General features: G+C 46.1%; 1 protein-coding gene across 5 annotated transcripts in view; it reads left to right on the top strand.

Moving 5' to 3' along the window:
• Positions 1 to 16,299, top strand: part of SCN4A (sodium voltage-gated channel alpha subunit 4) — a 116,164-nt gene that overhangs the window by 36,375 nt on the left and 63,490 nt on the right. For all 5 annotated transcript variants that reach the window (XM_083708934.1, XM_083708935.1, XM_083708936.1 and 2 more), the window contains 4 exons: positions 2,331 to 2,394; positions 3,790 to 3,931; positions 5,632 to 5,844; positions 14,809 to 14,976. In XM_083708934.1, the coding sequence (XP_083565060.1) occupies positions 2,331 to 2,394; positions 3,790 to 3,931; positions 5,632 to 5,844; positions 14,809 to 14,976 (587 nt within the window). The remainder of the gene's footprint in view (positions 1 to 2,330; positions 2,395 to 3,789; positions 3,932 to 5,631; positions 5,845 to 14,808; positions 14,977 to 16,299) is intronic.

Genomic DNA, 16,299 nt, shown 5'->3' with positions numbered 1-16,299 from the left:
AAATAGGTACCGCTCTGGTGGGAAGGTAAACGGCGTTTCTGTGCGCTGCCCTGGTTCTCCAGAAGCGGCTTAGTCATGCTGGCCACATGACCCGGAAGCTGTACGCCGGCTCCCTCGGCCAATAAAGCGAGATGAGCGCCGCAACCCCAGAGTCGGCCACGACTGGACCTAATGGTCAGGGGTCCCTTTACCTTGCACAGCAGACTCCGCAAACAGATGCTGAGCAAGGTGTTGGACCTCCGACCCACGGCTCCAAGAGAAAGCCGAATGAGGTTCTTAATGAATCATCCCTCTAGGGCAGGGGTCAGCAACCTGCGGCCCATGGGCCACAAGTGGCCCGCGGGGGTCATTTAAACGGCCCCCAAGCCACCCCCGAACTGAGCTGCCTGCTCGGCGAGTCCCTGTGCGCTGTGCTAAACCGGCACAGGTCGGAGTGGGGACTCGCTTCGCGGCGCCGGAAATCACGCCTGCACATGCACAGACGCCAATAATCACGTCTACACAGACACAATCTGGCCCAGGGAGCAATCTCCGTGGGAGTGAACTGGCCCAGGTGAGGTAGATCTCGCTGACCCCTGCTCTAGGGAATAGAAAGGGTGAAGCAGAACAGTCGAATTCCTTGTCACCCTCTTGAGTCTCACTCCTGTCCCTTTTAAACTTACCCCAGTGATTTGAAATGTCTTAACTTGTAATGCCAGTAAAGGTATTTGTATTGTACATAAATGTATTGATTGTAAGACAAAGCCTTCTGTTGGCTCTTACAAGCTTGTATCACAAAGGCCTTTCCTTAATAGTTCCTTGCGCATGAAGGGGGGATTCGAGGTTTGTCTTTTTATTTTTATTACATATTTTGCTGATAATAATTTTCTTAGTTTTCAATTACAGTCCGATAATAGCCTCATTATAACAATGCCAAATTATAATACAATTACTAATACCAATCATTCGGATCCTAAATTATATAATTTAGGTTTCTCCCCCACATACACATGCTAGAATCTATTACGTATTTTGTGTTTTTTATATTGTGATTTTATGTTGTGAACTGCCCCAAGATCTATGGGCATAGGGTGGTATGCAAATTTAATAAATAACATAATAATAATAATAATAATAATAATAATAATAATAATAATAATAAATAAGTTATCTTGGGGCTCATCCAGACATGCTTTCGCACTTTCCAGGCAAAGGTCTGTATCTCTCTCTCTGTGTGTGTGTGTGTGTGTGTGTGTGTGTGTGTGTGTGTTTGTTGTTTTTCGGTCCTAGTGATTTCCCCAGGAAAACACACATTTTACTGCTTAATCGAACGAAACAGCAATCCACAGAAAACCCAATTGCTGCTTGCTCCGATTCAGCAGTAAAATGTGGGGTTTCTTGAGGAAACCGCCAGGATTTTAAAAAAGCTCGCTTGGACATAAAGCTTTAAAGGCAGGGCCTATGGCTTAGATACGTAGTGCAGAAAGAAAGTCTAGGTGAGCGCTTAAACCAAGTCCGGCCATTTATCCGTGTAACCGTGTTGTCTGATCTTCTGTCAGACAGAAATAAATCTTTCCTTTTCCTGTTAACCCCAGACGCCAGAACTTGAACTTGGAACCGTCTGTGTGCAAAGCCTAGTTCTCAGGAGTGGGTCACACATGAATGCGTCTCTCACCACTTGATAACACTTAAAAAAAACACCACCTTAACTATATCTTTTAAAATACATTACATGCATATAATGGCAGCAACTCTCAGTTAAGACTCAGCTCGAAACCTGCAGATTCTATTTCTGCTAGTTGAAGGGAAGTCGCTCCAGGATTTGACTGAGAGATCCCCCCCTCAAAAAAAAAAAATTCATAGCACTAAGACTCACAGGTTAAAACTCACAGGTCTTAGTGTTATCAAAGCTGATGGAGGGAAACCTCTCTGTAGGTCTTAACCTACGTATTTTAAATGTTTTGTATCTGTATTATTTACTGTGCTCTAGCTTACAGATTTAAATTTCAACCTGTGTATATTTACATGTTCTCTATCGCTGTATTTGCCCATTATTTCTGGTCTGTGACCGTAATAAATTGATTCATTCATCCAGGACTCACGGGGTCTTCCAATGAAACTTCGGTGCATGACATACAAAAGGAGATGTTTCACCTAACACATCGCTGACTTGTGACATTCATTGCCATAAAGTTAAAGATGGCTTTTAACTTTCAGCTTCTCTGGTTGAGATCCTGATTGCGGCTTTCCTGTATCATATCTAGTTTGACTCTTCTACTCATTGCTTTAAAACTGCAATTGTGTTACAGTCCGAAATTTATTCTCACACCTGCCTTTTCTTTCTTGTGAAGAAAATTTTTATTTCCTCGAGGGTGCGCTTGATGCTCTGCTCTGTGGGAACAGCTCCGACGCAGGGTGAGTGAGATCTGTCCAGACCGCGGATCCATCTTTGGCAGGGGTAGGCAACCTGAGGCCCAGGGGCCGGATCCGGTCCAATTGCCTTCTCAATCCAGTCCATGGACAGTCCGGGAATCAGCATTTTTTTACATGAGTAGAATGTGTCTTTTTATTTAAAATGCATCTATGGGTTATTTGTGGGGCCTGCCTGGTGTTTTTCCATGAGTAGACTGTGTCCTTTTATTTAAAATGCATCTCTGGGTTATTTGTGGGGTGTAGGAATTCGTTCATTCCCCACCCCCACCCCCCAAAAAATAGTCCGGCCCACCACATGGTCTGAGGGACAGTGGACCGGCCCACGGCTCAAAAAGGTTGATGACCCCTGCTCTTTGGAATGGGAGATCTGTCTTCTAGTGACTCGATCATTTAAAATCAGTGTGAAAACTGCGCTGATTTAAAGAATGGTGAGGTGGGGGGTGGAGTCCCTCAAGCATGGCGCCCTCAAGATGTTTTTGATCTCCTTGAGATAATTGGACACGCTGTTTGGGACTGATTTAGAATCCTGCAACATCTAGAGGGTACCATATCGGCTAGCTGTCACAGAGCGAGCTGGTCGATAAATCAACAGAGTTCAAAGTTGCAGTTAACTTTGGATGAGCCAAAAACACGATCTGGCAGAGTGTCAGGCCTAATGGATGCAGCAGCTCATTCCCTGTAGGTCTTACGGCATGAAACCAGTTGCTGAGACTAAAGGTCCCGTCTCCCCCTAAACCACTGAGCCTCTTGGGCTTGCTGATCAGAAGGTCGGCAGTTCAAATCCCCGCGATGGAGTGAGCTCCTGTTGCTCTGTCCCAGCTCCTGGCAACCTAGCAGTTCAAAAGCACGCCAGCGCAAGTAGATAAATAGGTACCACTGTGGCGGGAAGGTAAACGGCGTTTCCGTGCGCTCTGGCTTCCGTCATGGTGTCCCGTTGCAGCAGAAGTGGTTTAGTCATGCTGGCCTCACGACCCGGAAAGCTGTCTGTGGACAAACGCCGACCCCCTCGGCCTGAAAATGAGATGAGCGCCACAACCCCATAGTTGCCTTTGACTGGACTTAACCGCCCAGGGGTCCTTTACCTTTTAGGTCTCCTGTTCTACGTCTAGCCCTGTTCTAATTCAAAGAGTCAATAGACCTGACAAGAGCAGATCTCCATCATTACCTGGTAGCTGGTTACTGTAATTCTCTGCTGGGGGAAAGTGTTGGATGATGGGCAGCTATGCAATTCGTAAAGCTGGCAATTCTATATTGAGGCGGGGGGAATGTGGATATTTCATGCCTGGGTTCTGCATGGATTTAGTAGGAACTTGGTGCTGCTCTTATGACCTCTCCTTGCATGATGTCATTGCTGACATCCTTCCCTCCCTCTTGTAGGCAATGCCCAGAAGGCTATCTCTGCATGAAAGCTGGCCGGAACCCAAACTACGGCTACACAAGCTATGATACCTTCAGCTGGGCCTTCCTCTCCCTGTTCCGTCTCATGACTCAAGACTACTGGGAGAACCTCTTTCAACTGGTAGGCCAAGTTATGTTATTGTTCCAAGAAAACAGGGGCTGCATGTATGATCTAGTTGAGATTGGACCCTCAGGGTCTCTTCCAACTTTAAAGTTCTATGATTCTATATTCCGGAGAGCTTTGTAGTTCCACGGAAGCTCATTAGGGGTTCCTTGGGGTTCACATGTAAGTATTGGATGGTAATGCTAAGCCATGGTTTACCAGGCACAGGCAAATTGTGTCTTCTTTGCTGCTAGCATGAACTAGGAGGAAACAAACCATGTTTCCTCATTTAGCATCAGATCCAAACCAGGGATCATGGCTTGTTATTGTCCCAACGAACCATGGTCTGTAGTCAAGGATTGTTCTTGGTTTGCCGATTGCAGTTTGCTAGATCCCTGGTCTGGATGTGACGCTAAGCCAGAGATCATGGCTGTGGTTTACTTTGGTGTGTGAACAAGGGCAGTAAGAAGATCACTAACAGCTGACAAACATTCCTGAAATAAACACCTTGCCCACCATGTCAGTCTTGTCTTTGCAACCTGGGTTTGCTGGAGACTGTTGAGTGCATTCTGGGGACACATCCTTAACTGAAAGGTGAAACTCAATAGGCTTGACCTGCAATTTACACAAACTGTGTGTGCACTCTAATAAAACATTCCCCTTCACTATAATCCTCTACAGGGTTTCCTTGGACGACAGATTGATTGTGGGAAAGGTTCCTGGAGGTAGAGAGAGTTTGGAAGAATGTACCATGGGTGAACAATTTTCCGCCTGGCAAACGGCATGTGGGGAAATGGTTAAACCCAGGGCAAGACTTTGAGTTAAACGTCCAGGGCTGAATTATCAGAATGAGCGGCAATGTCTCCAATCGCAGCAGGACTCACTTGCCACATTTCAAAACAAGTGGAGTAATATATATTACTTCTAAAGAGGAGATTCCCACAAGTCCATTACGCCCAGAGCCTAAAATTAGCTGGGCAATAAAAGGAGCATCTCCACCCCCATCGTTCAGCCCGGACACTGAGGTCCAGCTCCAAGGGCCTTCTGGCGGTTCCCTCACTGCAAGAAGTGAGGTTAAAGGGAACCTGGCAGAGGGCCGTCTTGGTAGTGGCACCCGCCCTGTGGAACGCCCTCCCATCAGATGTCAAGGAAATAAACAACTATCTGACTTTTAGAAGACATCTGAAGGCAGCCCTGTTTAGGGAAGTTTTTAATGTTTGATGTTTTATCGTCTTTTTAATATTCTGTTGGGAGCCGCCCAGAGTGGCTGGGGAAACCCAGCCAGATGGGCAGGGTATAAAAAAATGCAACAACAACAACAACAACAATTTATTATTTATACCCCGCCCATCTGGCTGGGCTTCCCCAGCCGCTCTGGGTGGCTTCCAACAAAATATTAAAATACAGTTGTTGTTGTTGTTGTTGTTGTTGTTGTTGTTACTGGTTAAATCCATCACACCACCAACAGCATGGCCCTGACCTGAATCTTGGGCTGCTTTTTACAGAAATGTAAGCAGGCAAGAGATCCAGTGACAGCCTTGTCCAGTTTAGTCTCCAGTCCCAGAATTATATTTTCAAATGCTAAGGTAACATGTGAAGTAGCAACATGCAGAGGTGCCCTTGAGCATGCACAGAAAGCAAAAAGCCTGTATCTGAAGTGAGAGGTGAGGGGTCCTTCGGTAGAAAGGGTGACAGGACGTTCTTCTTCTTCCCCATAGACCTTGCGAGCGGCTGGGAAAACGTACATGATCTTTTTCGTCCTGATCATATTCTTGGGATCCTTCTACCTCATCAACCTGATCCTGGCTGTGGTAGCGATGGCTTATGCCGAACAGAACGATGCAACTCTGCTGGAGGAGCAGGAGAAAGAGGCAGAGTTCCAGCAGATGGTGGAACAGCTGAAAAAGCACCAGGAGGAGCAACAAAGGCTGGTTGGTGGCTTTTTGATGGTATTCCTTTACTTCGCCTCGCCCGGTTCCGAAAGCTCTGAGTGCGCCCATACTGTTCTGCATTTTCCCTTTCTCAGGTGATTTAGGCGATGTAGAAATATGATTGGGGTTTGGCTTCTGCTGCCAAACTCCCCAAGGGACTAAGTCATGGGTAGGCAACCTAAGGCCTGGGGGCCAGATCCGGCCCAATCACCTAAATCCGGCTCGCAGACTGTCCTGGAATCAGCATGTTTTTACATAAGAGTTTGGATTTGATATCCCACCTTTCACTCCCCTTCAGGAGTCTCAAAGCGGCTAACATTCTCCTTTCCCTTCCTCCCCCACAACAAACACTCTGTGAGGTGAGTGAGGCTGAGAGACTTCAGAGAAGTGTGACTAGCCCAAGGTCACCCAGCAGCTACATGCGGAGGAGTGGGGAAGCGAACCCGGTTCACCAGATTACAAGACTACCGCTCTTAACCACTACACCACACTGGCTCTCGAGTAGAATGTGTCCTTTTATTTAAAATGCATCTCTGGGTTATTTGTGAGGCATAGGAATTCGTTCTCCCCCCAGAAAAAATATATAGTCCAGCCTCTCCCCCAAGGTCTGAGGGACAGTGGACCTGCTGAAAAAGTTTGCTGACCCCTGGACTAAGTCCATCACTGGTCAGAGATGGATGGATGGACGCAGGATCCAGAGAAAGCAAGGCAGATCTTTATTTTTTCTGTTGGAACAAGAGTTCCCTCCCCCTCCTTGCAAGGAGGTAAGAGAGACCTAGAACAAAAGTGTGCAAGACCCTTTAAAGACTTTTGAAATGGCCCATACCTTAGCCAAGGAACACCCAAAAAGTATCATGGAAGGGAGATGGTCTCCCACAGAAATTTGAGAACTTTGCTTCTCTCCTGCCTGCCAAGGTATAGTGGTACCTCGGGTTACAGACGCTTCAGGTTATAGACGCTTCAGGTTACAGACTAACCCAGAAATAGTACCTTGGGTTGAGAACTTTGCTTCAGGATGAGAACAGAAATCGCCCGGCAGCAGTGGGAGGCCCCATTAGCTAAAGTGGTACTTCAGGTTAAGAACAGTTTCAGATTAAGAACAGACCTCCGGAACGAATTACCGTAAATTCTTAACCAGAGGTACCACTGTACCTGATAATGGTAGCCAGGTCAATACTTCAGTTACCTGAATCTCTTATTTACAAACTTACCCCTATTGACAGTTTAGCTTAACAGGAATTTGCAATACTGGATTTGCAGGGAGGGGTAAGCCCCCTCCATTCCAGGCAGTTTTATTAAGTGGATTTGCAAGTGAAAAGACAATGGGGAAGCTTTCCCTATTTCCTTCCTTTCTCCTACTGCAGAAGAATATTTGAGGTCCTTTTGGGAGAGTCAAAATGGCCTCAGGATTGTTCTGGTTGGTGTGTCTGTCGTAGAATTCACCCTATTTTTTTACAACACAGGGCAACCTTTGATAGGGTTGATTTCTTTTTGTACAAGAGAATGAGCTCATCTGCTCTTCAATTTGGTCTGTGTTTTATTCTGTTTGTCTCAGGGGGCATAGGTGTCGTCAGCCCCCTCCATATTCCTTATCAGGGGTGTTATGTACTGAGTTGAATAGGATTCAGAATGCAGCAGTCTGATTGGTTCACAGGAGCCACCCAATCCAGCTCCAGGTGGAAGTGAATCTGCAACCTGATTGGCCTACAGATGAATCCTGGAATTAGCCAATCACGTGGGGCCCATTGTGTAAATAATGTATATAAAGCAGACATTCTGGGGGAACTTCCATTCCTCCTCGCCACTATGAGCTGAATAAAGAGCATGAAATCCACTCTCGACTCCGAGTATATTTCAGGGGGGCTCAGCACCCCACCCCCAATTTTGAGGGGGCAGAGGAGGCCAAACAGCCAAGTGATGTTGCACCGGCCTCTACAGCATTGCCCAGCGGGGGTGGGGGGGGTGGGCAGGGAGGAGGTTCCTGGATATATACATCTCAGGTGTCAAAGGCCAAGTTAAAAAGGCCCTTCGGGGGGATAATTTCAGGGCACCTGTGCAAGCAGACTAAAACCCCTCTGCCTGCATGCTGCTAGGAATTGAATTGGGAGTTGCTTTATTTGCCCCCCCCCCAAACCCCTCAAACATAATGTTGAAAAATGCTAGATTATCTTCTTTTTCCAGCTGGCTTTTGCCAGCTAGTATTAAGCAGGCATGGGCGATTCTCAATGACAGTGGAGAGTGTCATGTCTGAATGGATTTTGTTTCTTTTCTCGGTTTCTTTGTTTGGTTGACTCGCTTGGTTAAAATAAAAGGAAGCATCGGGAGGCGATTCTATTTGCAGAGGGCTTGGTTTGCTTGCTTGTCCTTTAACCATTTTAGTTGTGCACCCTTCCAAGCCGTCAGCGCAGGGTGGAGTAACAGAAGTTCGGCTGCCACTGCCGGGGAGCCTGCAGCAGGATGCTATGAGCCAGCAGTTTGCCAGCCCATTCCTGAGCTGTGACGCAGCCCCTTATCCACCTTGTTTACTGACAGCATAAATATATCTTGCCGTCAGCAAGACTTGCCTTTCGCTTCCTGGAGCTGCTGAAAACCGAACAGATATAGAAAGTCACCTTCTTCCCGTCAGTCCCCGAGCAAATGAAACACTTGGAGTGGAAAACCCAAGGGAAGAAAACTGCACCCAGAAAAAGCACATAATGCCAGGGATTTTTTTACACTGCCGGTGGTGTGGTTTGATTGGAGTGCATTTGTTCTGTATGTTTCATGGTGGCAAAGTGGGCACAGCAGCAGAAGATGAGGAAGCAGTGGCTTTTCTGCACTCCATGGAATCCCTCTAAATTGGGCATAACGTTGCACCAACATTGTGTGTGCGTGTGTGTGTGCGTGTGCGCGATTGGGTTCTGATGGGGGCATACTATTGTTGGGAAACTGTGTACATGCAGCTACTCACACAGAGTCAATTAAGGTTTGGCAGACAGCCAGAAGGCAATCTGAAGGAGTATGTCTGCCTGGTGATAACAGAGACTTGGAGACCGCTCCCTGATTGGTCAAGCTCTCTCAAGGGAGTGATAATTAATGGCCTACTAACTGGAATGTGTTCGGAGTTCGTGAGTTCAGAGTTCTGTGTCAGTGTAGGAGTTGTGAGTCGTGTCGGAGAGAGCTAGCAAAAGATCCGTGTTCTGTTCTTGTATATAGTCTACTGTATATAATAAACACCTAACTACAAGTTCCTGGTTCCTGCTTCGTCTATCCTGTCTGCATCCAAGTTGCCAATTGCTTCCGTGGATTCTGCGTGTGCTCTGCTAGGTCTGGCTAAGGTCCTGCAACTAGTCAGAAAGTTGCGCAATGCCAAATAGGTTTTACCAATAACTATATGGCATATGGCTATTCCTCCCAGTTGCGCCCTTGTCTCTGCCCTGTTTCATTTCCCCTGCCTGTGGAGTTGCACAGCGCAGCTGATTCACTGGCATGGACTTCTGCTGGTGCCTTTGCGGCGTTGCAGATCTCCAGTGGCAGAGGCATATCTTAAGATGCACAAGCGTAGTGCAGCAGCAGGGGTGCGAGGTATAAGGAGCGCAAGTGGCTCCAGCCTCCCCCCATATTGAGGGGGCCGCCATCCCCCGCTGCCTTCCACATGCCCCAGCCCCAGCCTCCACCCAGCAGCCCAGGAGCTGGGCAGTGGCTGGGACGAGCAAGGGCGATTTTTGCCTTTGTTATTCCCAGCCCAGGAGCCAATGAGTTGGAGGGCGGCTGGGGCGAACAAGCGTGAAGATCGCCCTCTGTGCTTCCCAGGCAGTGTCATGTGACCCGTCATGTGACCGCACCCCTTCGATGTGGGAGGCACTTCGCGCCCCTGTGCAGCAAGGCCAATACGTTCTATAGGGCTTTGAAATAAAATCTTATACAGTGGTAAAGGTAACGGGACCCCTGACCATTAGGTCCAGTCGTGGCCGACTCTGGGGTTGCTGTCCTCATTTCGCTTTATTGGCCAAGGGAGCCGGCGTACAGCTTCCGGGTCATGTGGCCAGCATGACTAAGCCGCTTCTGGCGAACCAGAGCAATGCACAGAAACGCCATTTACCTTCCCGCCGGAGCGGTACCTATTTATCTACTTGCACTTTGACGTGCTTTCAAACTGCTAGGTTGGCAGGAGCAGGGACCGAGCAACGGGAGCTCACCCCGTCGTGGGGATTCGAACCACCGACCTTCTGATCGGCAAGCCCTAGGCTCTGTGGTTTAACCCACAGCACCACCCCGTCCCTTTACAGTGTTACCTCTGGTTAAGTACTAATTTGTTCTGGAGGTCTGTTCTTAACCTGAAACTGTTCTTAACTTGAAGCACCACTCTAGCTAATGGGGCCTTCTGCTGCCGCCACGCAGCAGGAGCACAATTTCTGTTCTCATTCTGAAGCAAAGTTCTTAACCCGAGGTAATATTTCTGGGTTAGTGGAGTCTGTAACCTGAAGCATATGTAACCTGAGGTACCACTGTAAAACCTTTTTTTAAGGTTAAAATGGAATGAGCCCATGCAACACAGGCAGTGGTCTCTCTTTCAGAACACCCTCAACACTCAGAACAAAGTATACAGTGGTTCCTTGGTTCTCAAACTTAATCTGTTCTGGAAGTCCATTCGACTCCTGAAATGGTTCAGAAACCAAGGCATGGCTTACCATTGGCTGCAGGAGCTTCCTGCACTTAATCAGAAAGTGCATCGTTCGGCTTCTGAAAAATGTTCGCAAACTGGAACACTCACTTCTGGGTTTGCAGAGTTGGGGAGCCAAAACGTCTGAGTATCAAGGCGTTTGAGAACCAAGGTACGACTGTGATTTGCCTTCAGCCTGACCTGCCTGCTATGCACTTCTCATATGTGAGCTTCTCTTTCATCCCCTGATGAATGCCAGCCACATCAGCCCATGGTGAAATTATTGTGTTCCTGCTTCTACTAAGGTCCAGCATGGATTCTCTTGTGGCAACTCATCAAAAAGATGATGCATGCTCTTTTTTACATTAATTTTTTTTATTAGATTTTCATAACTTTCACCAATTAGTTTCAAATTTGTTATACATTTCTCTTATGATTTGATTTCCCTCCTTTCCTTCCATGTTGTTTTTTAGGCCCCTTCCTTTTACGTACTGCATAATGCCACACATATCAACGAATGCTTATTCCTCTATTACATCTCATATAATGACCAATATCTGGCAGCTTCGGTGGACAAATATTTTGGTTTCTGTTTCTCATTTTTCCAATTTCCATTTCTCCAAAGTTCAGTTCTCTACATTTCTATATCAGTTTGTGATTTATTTATTTTTGAAAAAAGCCCTCATGAAAATTCATTCGCGTTTTAATGTGAATTCTCCTAATATAACATTTTCGCTTCCAATATTGCCTAATAGGCACATTTTGCATGTTATTGTCATGAATATATGCACTTTTATGCAGATTAAACTAGTATATTCATTTCTGTGAGGTGATTTTGTTTGTGTTTTCCCCAGGGAATTTCCCTGTGAAAACCTGCTCTTTACTACTGAATCGGAGCAAGGGCAATCCACATAAAATTGCTGTTTGTTCTGATTCAGGGCTTATCTACGCTTGTCTTTCCTCCACTTTTTCCAGGCACAGTCGACAATTTAAAGCTCTGTGGCCAAGCACACCCCCCCTTTTCCCTTCAGAATTTCTCCTGCGATAACCTGCTCTTTAAAGCTAAATCAGAACAAACATCAAACCCCAAACTGACATTTGCTCCGATTCAGCTTTAAAGAGCAGGTTTTCACGGGGAAAGCTCGAGGCAACCCCCCCCAAACCCCACACTTGAACATGGAACCTTAAAATCAGGGACAGGCCTTTGCCCAGAAAGTGCAGGGGGAAAGTCAGTTGGATGAGCACTTAGGGGGCTGCAAATTTCGAAGGATATTTCAGTTTGCTTATTGTATCGGAAAGAGCAAAGTTTGTAGCTTTGCCTTTAAATGCAAACTGAATCAAACTTCACTCTCACCCCCCCGGTCACATCACACCCATTTGCTCTTTTTTTGATCCCTGTGTCCTGCGCTAGCTGCTCTTCTGGCCTTGAATGTCCTCGTCTCTTTTTTTCTTTTTTTAAAAGCATCTACAAGAGAAGGCATCTCAGGCATCTCAGAGTTTGTAACAGGCTCCTGCCCTGCCAGCTGCTTCCGCCCACTTGACCCCGAGCCACCCATACAAATCTAATTTTCGGGTTGTGCAAACAGGCAGTTGTCCATATGTGCGTGTGTGTGTAGAATGGTGTCGCGTATTGTGGCCTTGGGCTTCTAATCTAAACATTCGGAAGTGGATTTTCTATTTCCAGACAGCGAATATCTTCTCGGGAGGGGGACTTGGCTTGAGACGAACGCCATATATAGTTCAAGTCTTAACAGGACTCTGGGCTGATTTCAATGCCTACGGGGTCTGTCCCCTTTTTTGATAGAAAGGTATAAATTGTGAAATAAAACGAGGGAATTAAGCAATGACGGGGAAACAGTGTGGATCTGGGGATAAGCAAATGGTCAATTTTGGTTTCTCTCAGTTTCTTATTTTCCGTTTCATCACAATTCTACATCAATTTGTGATTTTTTAAATAAAAAAAGTCCTCATGAGAACACACCTGTATTTTCTTTGAACGTGCACCCATTTCTCTGCAGTTTCACCCAATATGGGCATTTTTTTGCTGGAGAACTGCCATGCAAAATTGAAACACGGGCTAGTATTGATGGCTGCCTGGGTTTCCGTTCATGTATTGTTTTGGAATGTGCCAATTATATAGATAGGTTTTGGCTCTGGATGCAAACTGATTTGAATTTATCCCTCATGTCTATGTGAATACAGAAAGTATCCTCAAACACGGTGCTAAGCACACCCCCCCCCATCCTTTTCCAGATCTTTCTTGACAAATCTATGTGGGTTTTCCTTGTTCTAACATTCAGTGGCCAGGGATAAGGCCTTCAGTTCCCCCTTCGTAAAGCACAATAAAAATAGGGGAGGGGGGAAATAGTCTGCCAGAATAGTTATACTTTAAGTATTTTCTGCACAAACAAGCAAATTCTACTTACGGCATTAGCAGATCCCATTCAGCTATGATTACGCAGACCTTCCAGGGACAGTCCCTTATTTAGAGAAGCCATCCCGGTTTCTGATTTGATCCTGGAATGTCCCTCTTTTCCTCAGGACGTCCCTATTTCCATTAGAGAAATATTGGAGGGTATGGAGTTATCCGACCCACAAGCCATCTGAAGGCAGCCCTGTATAAGGAAGGTTTTTTAAAAAATGTTTCATGTTTTTATATGTGTTGGAAGCCACGCAGAGTGGCTGTGGCAACCTAGTCAGATGGGTGGGATATAAATAGTCTAATAATAATAATAATAATAATAATAATAATAATAATAGGAAATCCCTATTTTCATTGGAGAAATGTTGGCGGGTATGGTATATTGCTTAGCTGATATAGTGGTTATAGTATTGCAAGCCACCTCACATATACCGTATTTTTTGCTCTATAAGACTCACTTTTTCCCTCCTAAAAAGTAAGGTGAAATGTGTGTGCGTCTTATGGAGTTTTCACTGCGCAGGATTCCCTCTTGCTGTTCTGGCTTCTGAGATTCAGAATATTTTTTTTCTTGTTTTCCTCCTCCAAAAACTAGATGCGTCTTGTGGTCTGGTGCGTCTTATAGAGCGAAAAATACGGTATGTTGAAATACAACCAATCCAGAATGTAGCAGCTAGACTGGTGACTGGGAGTGGCTGCCGAGACCATATAACACCGCTCCTGAAAGACCTGCATTGGCTCCCAGTACATTTCCGAGCACAATTCAGAGTGTTGGTGCTGAGCTTTAAAGCCCTAAGTGACCATGGCCCAGTGTACCTTGTAACCTGCAAGAAGTGAGGTTACAGGGAACCAGGCAGAGGTGGCGCCCGCCCTGTGGAATGCCCTCCCATCAGATGTCAAGGAGATAAAAAGCTATCTGACTTTTAGAAGACATCTGAAGGCAGCCCTGTCTAGTGAAGTTTTTAATGTTTGATGCTTTATCGTGTTTTTAATATTCTGTTGGGAGCCACCCAGAGTGGCTGGGGAAACCCAGCCAGATGGGCAGGGTAAAAATAATAAATTATTATTATTATTACAATGAGCGCTTTAATGTAGGTCACTGTTCTTGTCCCCCGCTCGTAAGGTACAGAAATAACCTACAACACTTTAATAATAAAGAAGATTATGCATCAGTTCCAATTGGCCAAGGCATGAAATAGCACCCAGTTATGGAATGTGGCTCTCAGCTGGAGAATCATTACCATCTAAATATATATGTATAGATCTTTATTTATTATTTACATTTATGTTCCACCTTTTCTCTGAGATAGAACCCTAGCCCCCAGTTTTGTTCTCATAGGTAACTCTATGAGGTAGCAGGAAGGGAAACCAACCCTTTGTGTCTTGGCTTAATGGGTTGCACCTGGGTCTCTCGATACGATACGATAATCTTTATTGTCATTGTCCCATACCGAACAACAAAATTGAAAAAAATCTACGTCAGACATTCAGAAACCAACAAGCCTGCTATCCCAGCTATCCCAGTCTGGTTAGCCCCCTAAAAACTCTGATACTCCATAATTAAATACAATATACTCCCATAGAGATTACCTTACACTGCGTTTAAAACCAAAATCGCATTTGGATGGAAACTGTTTCTCAGGCGGCTAGTCCTAGTCTTTATAACCCTGTACCTTCTTCTAGAAGGCAGAAGCTGAAGGAGATCATTTCCGGGGTGCGCACTCTCCTGCGCTATCTCTGCAGCTTTCTTATGGCACCTGGAACCATAGATTTGATCCAAGGTGGGAAGAGCGCACCCACTCTTAGTTCAACATAACTGAGCCCAGTCTGTGCTGGGTACCTCCAACAAATCATTATATATATATGGCAATACTCTTCACCCAGATCTCTGGTTTCTCCACAGCTTCAAGAGCAAGCAGCAAACAGCAGCTCTGCGGAGAGCGTTATTGTGGAGAAAAAGAAGACGGGGGAGTCTGATCAAGAGGCGCCTAGTGATCAAGATGGGCCAAAAGACTGCAACGGCCGCGTCATCCCACGCTTGGTGCTGGACCGCTCAGCTACAATAGACGAGGTGTGTCGCCTGCACAGGAGGAATAGAAGGGTCCTTGTACAAGGGAAAAGAGACGGGGGCATTCTGGAGGGTGGCAACACAAGAACAGGCCTTTTCTGCATGGATCCCTGTTTGTGGGGTGCTCTCCCACAAACAGTTCACCTGGCACCTTCATTATATACTGTATTTTTCGCTGCATAAGACGCACTTTTTTCCTCCTACAAAGTAAGGGGAAGTGTCTGTGCATGTTATGAAGCGAATGCTGCGCGGAGGAGGGACGGATGGGAGCCATGGCTCCCGCCCTTCCCTTTTCCGCAGCTCGCTTTAAAGCAGCAAAGTGGGACAGGAGCCGCTTACACGGGTGTAAAGCAAAGACAGCGGGAGCCGTGTAATCCCTCCGCCCCCACCCTCGACCGCCACATTGGGATGGGTGTGCCACCCCCTTGGGACGATGCTCGCATGGGCGACGTCCCACGTCCCCACAGGCGACGTGCTGCCACGCAAGACCCTCCCTGCGCCACTGGTCTTGCTGGGACAGTAGTGCCTTCCTTTGCAGAAGTGTGAAGTTTTAAGGGCGGCTGTGGTTTTGTCCTTGTGTTGTGTACGGAGGTGTGAATTAGGTAGGTTTGACTTTAAATGGGAATTGAATCAGATTTCTCCCTCATTCCTCCCTCATATGAAAACCCCCAGAGCTCTCTGCAATGAACAAAAAGGAAAAAAGTCCCACTTCTTTTGGCTTTATAAATCAATCAGTCAATCAATCAATCAATCAATCAATCAATCTTTATTACGGTCCAGAGACCCAACAAATCTTTACAAAGCAATACACAATTCATACAGCCTACCTCCAGGTTAAACAATCATTTTGTTCAGAATATAGGGATCATTGGTTCTTGCGACCACCGATAAAAACTGCTAATGTTCTAGCGTTTGTCCGGACTTCCAATAGGAAACTGACATAGTGAGCCTCTGATTTTCCTGGGAAAGGTACCAGCAAGGGTAATATCAGTTCAGCCCTAGCTTGCTCATATTTTGCACAGTGCAACAAAATATGTTTTATGGAATCGATGTCTTGGGCACACGAGCAAAGTCTCTCCTGGTAGGGAACTCCTCTCAACCTGCCATCCAACACTGCAGAAGGAAAGACGTTTAGTCTGGCTTTGGTGAAAAGCCTTCGATAGTTTGGTACTGTCAGGTTTTTAATGTAAGATGTTAACTTAAAGACATGCCCATATTGTACTCCTACTGCCAGCGGACTACAGCGGATGTGAGGGCAATCTGGCTGCGACATCTGTCACCCCATTGATCGCCAGGGTTGATTCGGCTTTATAAAAATAATTGTGT

Source organism: Podarcis gaigeae, assembly GCF_964106915.1.
Source record: "Podarcis gaigeae genome assembly, chromosome: 13".
Lineage (NCBI taxonomy): Eukaryota > Metazoa > Chordata > Lepidosauria > Squamata > Lacertidae > Podarcis > Podarcis gaigeae.
The sequence above is the reverse complement of the archived record's forward strand: the minus strand, read 5'-3'. Positions and strand labels throughout refer to the sequence as shown.